At 49.9% G+C, this 13,752-nt stretch overlaps 1 protein-coding gene across 1 annotated transcript in view; it reads left to right on the top strand.

The window, feature by feature from the left end:
* The first annotated feature begins 5,954 nt into the window (after positions 1 to 5,954).
* LOC149344787 (dual oxidase maturation factor 1-like) overlaps positions 5,955 to 13,752 on the top strand; it is a 243,493-nt gene continuing 235,695 nt past the window's right edge. The window contains exon 1 of the mRNA XM_089546390.1: positions 5,955 to 6,481. Coding sequence (XP_089402516.1) covers positions 6,314 to 6,481 — 168 coding nt within the window. The 5' untranslated portion in view covers positions 5,955 to 6,313. The remainder of the gene's footprint in view (positions 6,482 to 13,752) is intronic.

Consider the following 13,752-nt stretch of genomic DNA (forward strand, 5'->3'; position numbering starts at 1 on the left):
ACTAACATTAATTCCGGGTGCTCCAAAATTATAAAATTGGCTTTTTTCCGCTTTAATTTGAACCGTAACCTCAAGCGAGCGCCAGGAGCGTACTTAAGCGTGTGCACGTCCCCGCTTCAACTCGGTTATTCACAAACTAAGCGTCTGCAGAACTGATGCGCCATTCCCACGAGCATCAAACTCACTTTGACCTGCGCGGCCACTAACCGCTTCAAACAGAAATGTTTGATGAGTGTACGAAAGTGTTGTTTTTTTTGTGTGTGTGCGAGAAATTTACTCGTTCGTTTTACCGGCCTTTTCGATGTGAACGACTAAACAAAAGCTCTAAAATAAAGCTAAAGGCTCTGGCCGCTCACTAAATGAGGATATTCTGGCAGGGGCGCATTAGAGAGTCACTCTTGGATGAGGCGGACCGTAAGGGGGGAGGGGGTGGGGGGGGGGGGGTGGCAGTTTCTATTTTGCTTAGAAATTTTTCCTGGAAAAAATTGGGGTTCATTGTCGTTTTCCTGCGATACCGTAGCGGTCCGGTTTAAGAATCTGCCTCATATGCGGGTGATACAGGGCTCGATCCCCACTGACGTCAGTTTTTGTTTATAGGGGTCATCGCACAGCACACGGGCCTCTACCATTTCGCCTCCATCGAAATGCGGCCTCCGCGACACCGATCGGACCAGCGTCTTTCGGGAAAGCAGCCGAACGCATAACCACTCAGCCACCGCGGCGGCTCCACTGAAGTTGGGTACCCACCGGTGATACAATGGGCTCAAACTTGGCCTGCTGCTCGGCTTGCCTGGGGTGAAATGCTTGGAAAATGGGACCTTTCACCCCACCTTGGTTGTAGAAACCTTACGCCAAGGCACTCTTTGGCCATAGCTGCTGATTGGTTGTTCTATGGGGTTTCATCATCATCATCATCATCAGCCTGACTACACCCACTGCAGGGCTAAGGCCTCTCCCATGTCTCTCCAATTAACCCTTTCCTTTGTCACTTGCCGCCACTGTATCCCCGCAAACTTCTTAATCTCATCCGACCACCTAACTTTCTGCCGTCCCCTGCTGCGTTTGCTTTCTCTTGGAATCCACTCCGTTACCCTTAAGGACCAGCGGTTATCTTGCCTTCGCATTACATGCCCTGCCCAAGCCCATTTCTTCTTCTTGATTTCAACTAAGATGTCATTAACCCGCGTTTGTTCCCTCACTCACTCCGCCCTCTTCCGATCTCTTAACGTTACACCTATCATTTTCCTTTCCATAGCTCGCTGCGTTGTTCTTAACTTAAGCTGAACCCTCTTTGTTAGCCTCCACGTTTCTGCCCCATAGGTGAGTACCGGTAGGATGCAGCTGTTGTATACTTTTCTCTTCAGGGATATTGGTAAGCTACCAATCATGATCTGAGAGAATCTGCTATATGCGCTCCACCCCATTGTTATTCTTCTAGTTATTTCCCTCTCATGATGGGGTTTAACGTCCCAAAAATACTCAGGCTATGGGGGTCGCGGTAGTGGACGGCTCCGGAAATTTCAGCCTCCCGGGTTCTTTAACGTGCACTGATATCGTACAGTACACGGGACTCTAGAGTTCCTTGCGTAATAATTCATAATCATCATCGCTGTTTTGTGTGCAAAATGTCTCGCTTGGGTAGTGGGGGTCACCCCTCCCCTGCCACCCGTTCCTATATGTCCCGCGTCTGTGTTCTGGTGGGTGTCCACGGATTTTTTTCCTTTGTTTACGAGCGTCATCTATAGTACACCTGCACTTTCAGGCTCGCTGAGAGCATCCTTCTTCTACACTACAGAAATGACCTCCCATGAGAGTTAGCAGCGAACTTAGCATCATGAAGTTAGTAATCGTTAACCGCTTTAACATTTAACAGCGAGTGTTACTCCTTAACTCTAGTTAGTGAATACCTACACTGATGTCCATGTTGACCTCTCACGTTGAACGTCTAAATAACCCTTTTCAGTGCAGTCAGCGTGCTCGAGCCTGGCTAACCTCCTGCATAGAAACGATGCAAATCGTGCAAGCGGATTTGAGACGGGAGGTATCGAGCATTTTTCCCGGTTGTGCTCACGCTGCATGAACGCATCGTTCTGCGTGAACGAGCGCTGAAGCTCATATGGCCGTCGTTTATCTCTGCTAATCCTCTTGGGCCTCTGGGACAAAGCGTAGACAGGAAGCTTTTCCTGAAGTTAAGCACACCCTTGGGAACACGAATATTCGGGGTCATGAGTGAACTGCGCCGACTCTCTACACTTAGCGGGAAACATAGCGGTGGATGGCGCTTGCCAGGATTTTCACTGGCAAACGCAGTTCCATGTAATGCCCATATTCCAAACCCAGCAATCCTGATGAGTTCGGGTCATTTTTGTAACAGCACTGCGCGTAACTGCAGTCCGCCGTTGGTCTTGCGCTGCCTGTACACCAACAACGAGGTATACTCGCGGAAATTAACCACAAGGCGGCTATAGTCGCCATTTTCACCTTGTAATCACATGTCTGAACATTATGTGGTAAGGCAGGGGTGGTCGTCATGATGATCATCATCAGCATCAGCCTGACTGCGCCCAATGCAGGGCAAAAACCTCTCCCATGTCTCTCCATTTAACCCTGTCCTTCGCCAGTTGCAGCCACCGTATTCCCGCAAATTTCTTAATCTCATCCGCCCACCTAACTTTCTGCCGCCCCTTGCTACGCTTGTCTTCTCTTGGAATCCACTCCGTTACCCTTAAGGACCAGCGGTTATCTTGCCTTCGGATTGCATGCCCTGCCCAAGCCCATTTCTTCCTCTTGATTTCGGCTAGGATATCATTAACCCGCGTTTGTTCTCTCACCCACTCCGCCCGCTTCCCATCTCTTAACGTTATACACCTAACATGCCGGAAGAAAAATTAAATATAAGCAGCGCGCATAATGGGATCTGTCCATTCTCTGCTCTAGGGTATGCAGGTGCGTTCGGAGAAGCCCAGTACTTTACTTGGTTGGATCTATTCCGACATCCACCATCAGCCTTCAGCGGCGCTACTTCCTCGCTGTCAGTGCCCGAGGGAGATGCGTTCGTGCCGAACTTATGAAATTGCGCGCCTTTAATACTGCCGCTCTCCTCGAATGAACGAAAAAAGCGTAGCTGGCGTCTCGCGGAGAAAGAAGGAAAAAATGCGGCTGACATGCATCCGGCTCAGAGGTATTCGCTCGCCAAGCATCGCCTTGGCTGCGCTAAACTGACAGCGAAAACGCCGACTTCCGCTTCGGCGCGCTAACGAGAAAACATTGCCCTTCGCTTTTGACGTCGACGTGGAGCTGGTCCGGCTCATTCCTGATCTCCGCATACTTCGAGTACTGTTCCTCGCCCTGTACAGCAATGCGCTTTGAATTCCAAGCCTCACAGTGCTGTTCGGTCCTTGTCTGCCAGGGCATCCGTATACGAAACATTTAAAGCAAGCCGAGCTGAACCATGAGTTCACATATACGAAAAAAAAAACGCTGGCAATGACCCTTACGACTGCTTACGTGTGAGAAGGCTCAAGCCCGCCCGCTCACTTTGTGAACGCAGTCGTCGCGCACTGTGGCGGGATGTAACCCGACGCCACGCAGCTCAACGTCACCGCGAAGCCACCGCACCTCTTCTGACCAACGCGCTAACTTCGTGAAGGCAGTCGCCGCCGTACCGCGGCCCGCTGCCCGCGCTCTACCTTAAGGGTATGATACAATAGTTAATAGGTTAATGCCCATATGTGCTTAATTGGCATTTTTCTGCTTAACATTCATAGATCCCTGGGAGTCATCATACCCCTCCTTGTGCAGTGGTGGAGCCGTTACGCGGTGCGCCACTGCCCTGCTATGGCAGGTGCTACCACCACTGGGGATTGTGGTACCCAGGTCTAGCAACCTCATGTCCACAGAGAGAGGCTTCGGGAAGACAAATACCTGCAAAATCTGGCATTGCGGATTTTAGTAGTGGTTTGATGTAGTGGCGAGCGAAGCTCTTTGTTCGCACTGCCGCAGGTTCCAAACCCACTAGTGGCCATAGAGTGTTTTGCCATGAAGTGTTTTTTATAGTTGGCTATAAATCTCGCTGGGCAGGTTTCCACCTGTCAAAGGTATCTGACAAACATCGGCGAGATCCGAGATTGGGGGTTTTTACTGCTTCCCATTAAAATAAAAATAACACACACAGCAGAACTGAGTGAGAAGAAGAAATAGAAAAAAGCATGACACAACTTAACATAACCAAGGAAATGTTCTTCGAGCGCTCTGTTGAAATTAAAACTTTCAACAAACGATTCAGGAAGAAAATTTTATCAGGGATGGTTGATCTAAAATTGGTTTCATATTATGTTCCCTACTGTTTTGCGTTCGCTTATAGTTATAGGTCGAATAAAATTAGCTACTGGAATATATACAGCTTTCGAAAGATTTCATGGAAAAAGAAAATCTGTTTTAGCTATCGCGCCGTACTGATAACAGCATGATTTGATTTTAAACCATAATGATTGTAGGAGAATCAAACCTTCTCTGTGTGTGGAAGATAAATTAACTGTTTTCCTTGAGGATCCACCGAGGATCTTGGTGACCAAGCAAAATGAACAAGGCTCGAGGGGGAGCGTCGTCCTATGGCCAATGTTCCGACATGAGGACTTGTCAAGAGGGCTTCCAGACTGAGCCTGCCCTTTCAACCCATGTTGATTTTGTTTTGCGTTCCTTTGCATGAATTCAAGAGAATTCTCGTTGTTTTTGTGCGGAAAGTATAGGATTCCAATATCTTAATATTCCCAGGAGAACGACTAAATATTTGTCTAAAAAAAAGCACAACGTTGCTAATGCCGAAAAGAAAATTCGTAGGTCTTGAGCGGTTAAATTAAATTAATTAGAAGATGTTAATCATCAATACTCGCGCCTATCTGGCCGGTCATACTGACAAGCGCTAGATAAGCGCGAAGGAACCGAATAGGAGCACCGCCACACTCAGAGACATCAAGAATTCCCGCGTACACTTGAGCGCTCCTGCGTGCTCGTAGACTGCTGGCGCAATGGCCAACCGGCCCGCTGCTCATGAAATTGCTTGCTGCCCCTGGTACTGGCCCGACCTGATAGGTAGCGCCATACACCTATAGTGCCTATAGGTGGACGTACAGTACCTATAAATATAATACCTCTGTGTCGGAAGCTATGCGTACCAGCCCGACATACCAGGTCTATGCTCTGTGTTCAACATCGGTAATGATACTACTGTAATCCCGGGAAGCAGTATTTCATACCTCGTGAGGGTGATCATTCCCAACCTTATATGCACTTTGGCTAAAACAGTGTTGCCTGATCTGGCAGCCTAATCGACCGACAAAATCAGACTGGGACCAGTTGTGACAACCTTGTTTGGTTGGAAGCTGCAGTCACACCGCTGGTGCAGCCCTCTCTGAGGACAAACATTGTGTCGATGATCATCAGCCTGTGGTATTGCGGCCGGTAGGTGTCGTGAAATGTCTACGCTTTACTTGCATATCTCTTTGGAAAAGGACCCGTGTAGTACTTCGAAGAATGGCAGGACAAGCAGTGTAAGGCGCAAAAGCGCAAAAAGTCGAGGAGGCTCAGTGGCCTCAGTGCGCTCCTTCGTTACATCAGAGGTCACGGTCCGCGGTCCGTGACTTGAGCACTGATGCGCCGCGAGACACGAGGCAGCCAAGTATCGCCAGGTCACGACGAACCCGAGAACAGGCGGCTGGTGAGTCAGCCGCCGAGCGGGCATTGTAGGCCGCTGTCAGAGCCGGCAGGCTTGACACCAGCAGCGCGGCAGGTCGGGGGCAGCCGGGAGCACTCGGCGGGGTCCGGTGGCACGTCGGGGCGCGGTGGCGGCGGCAGCAGTTGCGCGGGGCGGGGCCTTGCCGGCGGGGGGGACCCGCGCGGGAGTAGGCCACGCGCCCCGCTCGGCGGGGAGCGTGCCGGCACAGCGGCGGCCGCCGGAAGCTGCCGTCCGCGGCGCGCTGCTCAGTCAGTCGCCGCCGGAGCCGGTTCCGGGCACTTTCGCTTTTTCGCTGTCGCTGTGTGGGCCCGCGCGCGCCACTCACCGGAGGGCACATGATGAGGCTCCGCCGGGACCCCGAGTGGTGAGCTCCTGCCTGCTGCGACCGCTGGACGGAGCCTTCGGGAGGAGGCTCATCCCGGGCTGGGCTGCCTCGCTCCCTTTCCTTCCCGAGGACGGCGACCTTGGCGGCCGAGCGGCGTCCGCCGGGGCCCCCTCCGCAGCAGTCTGCTCGCCCGCGCCTCTGGTCGCAGCTGTGTGTGTGAGTGCGCGTGTCCCTCCCGCGGGGAGCCCGCCGCCATGCTCAAGGGATGGTTCGACGCCTTCCGCACCGAAGGCGGACCGACGCTCTACGCTTACGCCAACCGGACCGCGGTCACCGAGGACTTGCGGAATATCCTCATCTACGTGTGCTTCTCCACGCTCTTCATAGCCTTCGTCATCGTCTTCCCAGGAATACGCAAAGAGGTGAGCACCCCACACAGCGCTGCCGTCATGCTTGTGTACGCGTTCGCTTTCAGCAGCTTTCTGCGCGGCGCCGAGGCGTCGGATTACGCTCCAACGTATTGTGAGGACATGTTTCACTGACTGCATACTGAGTGACCTGTAGAAATGCTAGCACCACTTTCAGAGACGCATCACCGTTTGGGCTCATTCTTCCGTCTACGAGAGCGATCACATTCCGGACGAGAGCACCCGTCCGGTGAAGTCGCACTTCAGCTCGCTGAATGGATCAACACGAACTTCTTTGGTTTTAAAGCGCGTTTACACTTCTTTAACAGGAAGTTTCACGGAACACTGTTAGTGCCTGTGCACGCTTTTTCTTTGAGTAGGTTGAGCACACTTTCACGTTCTCGTAAGTGCTTACTCTAGATGTTCACCTCTTCGGTTCGTTCAAGACTCCGGCATTATCTGAACGGACGTTACTATTTCGTCACGTAATGTTTAAAGTTGATTCGCTTGTCTAAATTTCTGTAACAACAGGAGGCACTGTTCTCCCGTTATACACAAACCAGGTCAGGGTTACGTGCGGCTCCGGAGTCCCGTCCACAACTTTGCTTTCATATGCTGCTTCCAGTAAGGAAGTATATGAGCCACGCAAGGTGTAGCTTTGAGCACTTCCTTCTCCAAAGGTTACCGAATACTGGATGCTGGGGTTACACCGACATAGGAGGAGGCTGGACGGGGTTCTGCGAAAAATCACCGGCGGGCAAGAACGTTCGGCGCCTTCGCTGGCTGAGCATGGTCTTCAGTCTGGCGAGGTTTCAACTTCGGTATTCGGTTGTTAGCATACATACCTAAATCCCGCTCTTTGCCATGTTTACGGCGAAGCCTTTCGGGCCCACTGGCGTCTTCATACTCTATTCTGTCGAGTGCTCGACTCAGTCGATAAGTGTCACAGCACTTGCGAAGCCAGTAATTGCGCGGAACACTGGGGGGGGGGGGGGACACTAAGGTTTAATTTCAATGCCCAATTGCAGACTCATAGCCTTAACGCATTTTTTCGATTTTTAACTCATCAAATATTTCAGACGCACCAGCTATATCGTAACACTGTCGGTGTCCTGTGCTGTTCCGGACTTAAAGGGCAACTTGGAGACTTGCATTACTCTTCTCTCCTTGCTGGTCCTCCTCCCCACATGTAGGATAGCCAAATGGGCATGTCTCGTTAACCTCACTGACGTTCCTTTCTTGTCTCCCTGGTTTTCTGTACCTAAAGCATCGGCTGTTAGTTTGGGTAGTAGTGTGCCCGCTGCTGTTCCGTTCCGCAGACTGTGCCCACTCTGCCTCCTCTCGGTCGGAATTAACGACTCTACGTCTCTGATGTGCGCGGCCCTCAAGCGCCGGGGTGAGGGGCGCCGTCGGTCGGACGGACGGACGCCGCCGTGTCCACTCTCGCTTTTCTTCGGCGCTGCTCATTCCCCCCGACTGCATCGGCGCGCCGCTAGAGCGGCCAGGTTCCCACCGGGGGAAAGTGCGTTCTCGTCAGGAGAAACACAGCGGCAGCGCGAGAGAGCGCGTACCGAGAGCGCCGCCGCGAGGCCCGACGTTCTTGAGTAAAACCGTGACTTCCTTGACACAGTTTCGTCCGCAGCGGCGGCGGCGATGATAGCGTCATCTCGTTTTATCCCGCCTCTTTAGGCTAACAGCCCGCAGCCGCTACGCGTAACAGCGCCGGCGGAATGGGTAAAAAGACGCGGCGCGTTTAGGCAGCAGCACGCATCGCGGCTCCCCGAGCGGAGTGCGAGGAATGCGGCGCCTCGTGCGCGCACCTGGGGGAGAAGAGGACGCTTTCTATGCGGGCCATCTGAAATCCTTCGTGCCCCCCAGCTGACCACGCACGCAGGGACTCCCAACATCTACCGCTGGAGAGGCACCTGCCACTGAGCTCCCTCGCCAGGCTCTTCGTTCTTTTTTAACTGAATATGTAAGGAGGAGAGGTACCGGATAGTGTTACCGGTTACTCCTTACCACAGATGTGGTAAACTCCTTTCGAGGGGTAAGGGACACTGCTACGCCTGGCATTCAGGACACCGTACCACTAGGATGGAGTAGAAGCTCATTTTTCATTCCCGATTATAATAGAATGATTAACATGTGCTTCTAAAGGACATTGCCAGAAGAACTGTACTCCGATAACAGACTCGGACAACGTGAGGGACCTGCACACGATGCCCCCATATTAATAACTGAGTTGATTACGATGAATGATGACTTATGCACATTGAACCAGGAAGCCATCAACCCTGAAGGAATTGGTTGCGGAGAACTGTTTTCTGGACGACGACGGCGAAGAAAGAAAGAAGGAAGGAAAGAAAGAGAAATAAAGAAAGAAAGGAAGGAAGAAGTAAAGAAAGAGGGAAAGAAAGAAAGGAAGAAACAAAGGAAGAAGGAAACAGAAAGAAAGAAACAACGAAAGAAAGAATGAAAGAAATCAGGAGCTGAATTTTGAAGGGGCTGATGACTGCTGCGATTGGAACGGTAAGCGGCTGTGCGCGGTCCTTGCAAAACGTTTGGCCATGTTGTTACATGACCGTAACAGTCAGGAATGTTGAAAAGGTGGGAGTCAAAGTCGTCAAGTTACTAGTCAACGAGCTAGTGGAGTTGCCTTGCTCGAATTCACTGAGTGCGTTCCGGGGGTGATTTCCTTTCTATATCTCACGTTGTTGCATTTGATTTCACGTTCACGCTTTTACAACAGGAACAGATACCACCTTGTTTTCTCCATCGCCCCATTCACGGAAGGTCTGGTTCTCACGCCTTCCACACTGTTTCTTCCGCTGACGTTAGCGATGTCTGCTTTCGCTGTTATTTTGTCTCAAGTCATCTTAGCCCAAGCAGTCCTAGATGCCTGGAACCATCGTTAGCACGCTGCAAAGTTTCCCCGCGATTTTAACTCTGGCGACAGCTGGTGGCGGAAGAAGCACTCTAAGCATAGACGCAGTGCTAGCGGGATATAAATATCTCTTTTTTTTGTTTGTTTACGAAGTTGTTCATTGGCCTCTTTGTTTTCTCAGAATATTTTAGTGGTATGTTCAAAGCCTTAAATGCTTCGTGATGCGACTCGTACAAGCTTTGAACAGCGATCGACATTCGACGGAACAGAGTGCGACAACCAGCCGCGCTAAATGTCGAAGTAACTCCAGCCAGTACAGTGCCTGTGCACAAGGCTACAATCAAGACCAAACGTTTAGATTTCGCAACGCAGCCACGTTTTTCACGCACCTCATGCCCACCATGCGTTCGAATTCAAATCTTCCTACTTCGCGCAGGTAAAGCGCTCTTCCCACATTCATTTAGCCATTCATCTGCAACATCAGCATCAGATCACCTTGGCTTTAATAACAAAATACTCAAAAATTCATCTGATGGTATTCATCGCATCTTGTCCGCTATTTTTTCACAATCTCTATCATCAGGCGTGATTCCGCTGGACTGGCGCCTAGCTAAAGTTGTGCCAATTTTCAAGTCTGGCGATCGTTCCTCACCACTAAATTACCGACCCATTTCATTAACTAGCACTGTTTGCAAACTTCTTGAACACGTAATTCACTCGCAGGTAATTAACTATCTTGAAGAACATAACATTATCTTTAAATATCAACATGGGTTCCGTAAAGGCTACTCTTGCGAAACGCAACTTGCCGGATTCATTCAAGACATACATTCATCGATTGATGCTGGCATTCAAGTAGACTCCATATTTCTTGATTTTTCTAAAGCTTTCGACAGAGTACCTCACAACCGGTTATTAATGAAACTAGCACTGCTTAATATTCACCCTCTTGTCATTGCATGGGTTAAAGATTTTCTCTTTTCCAGGTCTCAATTTACAACTGTCAATAACCACAATTCGTCTTTCAGCCAAGTACACTCTGGCGTCCCACAAGGAAGTGTGCTTGGCCCCTTACTTTTCCTAATATTTATCAACGATTTACCGGATTCCATTTCTTCCCATATCAGACTTTTTGCTGATGATTGTGTAATTTATCGCAAAATTTATTCTAACACCGATTGCCAATCCCTTCAATCTGACCTGGATTCAGTAACAGCATGGTGCTCAACCTGGCTTATGCAACTTAATCATTCAAAAACTAAATTGATGTCTTTTACTAACCGAAAGTCTCGAATTCAAACAGCATACTCCTTAAATAATAGCTCACTCGAGCTAGTCACCACGTATAAGTACTTAGGACTTCACCTTCATTCAGACTTAGCATGGAACCACCATATTAACCTTATGCTTGCATCTGCTAATCGGTCATTAGGTCTCTTAAAACATAACCTAAAGCATGCTCCTCCTCACCTCCGTGCTCATGCCTATACCACTCTAATTCGACCTAAAATTGAATATGCCTCGGCTATTTGGGACCCTTTCCAATCTTACCTAATAAATAACATTGAATCATTGCAGAACCGCGCCGTTCGTTTTATTTACTCCGATTATTCACGTAACACCAGCGTCACAGCCTTAAAGAAACGCGCAGGTCTCCAGGATTTATGTCTCCGCCGTAAAATTGCACGACTATCACTTTTTCATAAACTTTATCATCATCCATCACTTCATAACGACTTTTTTTCTTTGCCTCCTTCGATTTTTGACCGCCGCGATCATCCCTTTAAAGTTAGACGTTTCACGTGCAGAACATTTATCTATGCGCATTCATTCTTACCACGCACAATATCTGACTGGAACACTCTGCCTTCATATATCGCAACCACCACTGATCCTGATAAATATTTTAAACTTATATCTTCAATAACTACTGCTTAACTCTTCGCATACATTGTTAATTTATTTGTTCATGGCTTCCTTTTTTGCAGGGTTTGTTACTAAAAAGATTCATTGTATTAGTGTTCTGTTTGTATAATTTTAATCTTGCACTAATCTTCGTTCTTTGCCGCGCTGCCATTCTTTTGATTCTTTTGCTTACTTATATGTCATGCAAGTGTCTTAGTTGTGCTTTTTTTTCTTTTGCTTGTCATCCAAAGTGTCTTATTTGTGCTTTTGTAGTTTGTTTTATATTTGTGGTTTTTTTTTTGTTTTTGTTTTATCCTGTTCAATTGCCTGTGCCCCCCCCCCCCCCCCCTATGTAATACCCTCTCGAGGGCCTTTAGGGGTATTCTGTATAAATAAATATAAAAATCTCACACAAACCAATCCTTAGTCACTCCAACCGGTCAGTCTCCTGCTTTCAAATGCTTTATAGCAAAATATTTTCGTGCACCAGGGATGTCCAGCGGCAGGCGAGCACAGAGGCTTTCCGCTCTTCACGGGCATCCCTTAGAACTGTGAGTAAAGTGGGAATCGGAGGCCTGCCGCCGCCGGGGGCGTTGTGAGAAAGAGACGCCGCGCCTCCGCCGAGCGGCGCGGCGGCGGCTGCCGCTCGGGGTGTTTTGTAAATACGGGGCCCGCCGTGTCCGCAGGGAAAGCGGTCCGCTTCCCCGTCCGCCGGCGTTTTCTGCCAAGGTCGCGGGGCGCTTTCTCTCGAGCCGCCGCGAGGGGAGGGAGCCGGCTCTTGGTCTCCCTGCCCTCCTCGCGCGTATGCAAATTGGAGCGCGGCTTCGCCCGGGGACCTTCGCGCCACCGGGCTGCTCCCCGATACGCCCCGAGAAAGTGAAAGCTGTGTGCTGTGATTGAGACGGAGCACCGGCCAAAAAGCGCGCCGGTGTGCGCGGCATCAGGTCCGAAGCGCGCGCTTTGTGTGCGGCCCCTCGTTGCTTGCATCGCAGCGCAACGACACGAGCACACAAATGCGTTGTTTGCCCGAAAGCGCAACTCCTGTGCCACTGCCGTGCAGTTGTGCACGTCTTATGACGGCATACCTCATTCCTGTCTTCACTGCAGCTCACCTTTCTCGGTCTCTTGACGCTGCTTAACTTCCTTCCGAAGAGCATACTTCAGGTTCGCGAGTGAGCGTTCTCGAACTCGCTTTCGTGTTTGTATTGCAGCTGATTAAGAAAGAAGTTATCGTGTTGCGCATCCCTGGCACAGTTTGACGCTGAAGACCGAGATTTATTATATCAGCATTGAATAGTAGTAGTAGTAGAATACCTTTATCCGACCATAATTTACAGGCCGAGCATGTCGACCGGCTTGGCGACCAGAAGTCGCTGTTCTTCCTCCCCTTCGACGCCAAGCCAGTCGATCCAGGTGGTGATGGATAGAGAAGGTGGTGGGTAGGAACCCGACTGCTGAGCAGCCCGGCAATAGAAGAGGCAATGGGCCATGTCCGCATAGGTACAAGGGCAGTTGGGACAGGAAGGGTCCGATCCATAGCGATAGAGAAAGAGGTGGGACGGAATGATGAATAGACTTCAACAATGCCTAACGAAGATAACAGGAGCCTCAAAATGGTTGCTCACGGACTGGGAAAGAAGGGAAACTTTTTAAAGACACTTATTTGATCGAAACTAGTGAGCCGTACGCAGTACTCTAGCGCAAAAGTTGTCGGAGTTAATTTTTTTCGTTCACTAAAAACAAAACGAAACCTGTTTTGATGTCCACTTCTCACAACCTACGTTGCTTGTAACCTGTCTGCCACTATAGTCCATGTACTGCGACAGCGCGACAGGGTGCCTTCAGTGCGGACGGCTTTTATGCTTTGTGATTCCTTATTCCTTTTCTTTTAGTGGGTTGTTCGCACGAAACGACAGAAGCCGTTGTAGTCAGCACGCGTAGTGCATCGTCTCGGCCAGCCGCATTTTTTCAGTAATTGTCGCTAGCCTAGCGTGATTACGTGTTGTAGTTTCCTGCCAAAGTAAAGTTGGGCGACATGTTTCGCTCCCTGAGGGTCTGTGCCCTTTTGTTACTAGAAGAGGGAAAGAAGGCGGCACAGTTATTCTCTCTGTCGTCCACGTATTGGCTTGTGAAGCATGTACTCGGGCGTTTCTCCCTGCGATAGCGGTCCTCACATTGTTTCCTTCAAACAAGGGAGAACGTTGATGAGTTTCATGTCCATCATCCACGTTTAAACAAGCGACTTCCGCTGCATTCGCCGCTTCCTCTAATCACGTAAAATGCGATAGGGCAGTGGATATACTCGTTATCGAAGCATGCAAAGAGCGTCCCTGGACAGGAGGCGTCAAGTTGGCATGAGAGCAAAAGTAGGGCGGAAAGAGTTTCGCGATCGTGATGCGTGTGTGACCAAAGCAGAGTAAAGGTTATTCCGCGCACCAAGGGGACACTGAGTGTTTCAAACTTACGCGTCATCGAAACCGACAGACAAAGAAAAAAA

This window comes from Amblyomma mixtum, chromosome 5 (assembly GCF_055824585.1).
Source record: "Amblyomma mixtum isolate Tamu chromosome 5, ASM5582458v1, whole genome shotgun sequence".
Taxonomy (NCBI): domain Eukaryota; kingdom Metazoa; phylum Arthropoda; class Arachnida; order Ixodida; family Ixodidae; genus Amblyomma; species Amblyomma mixtum.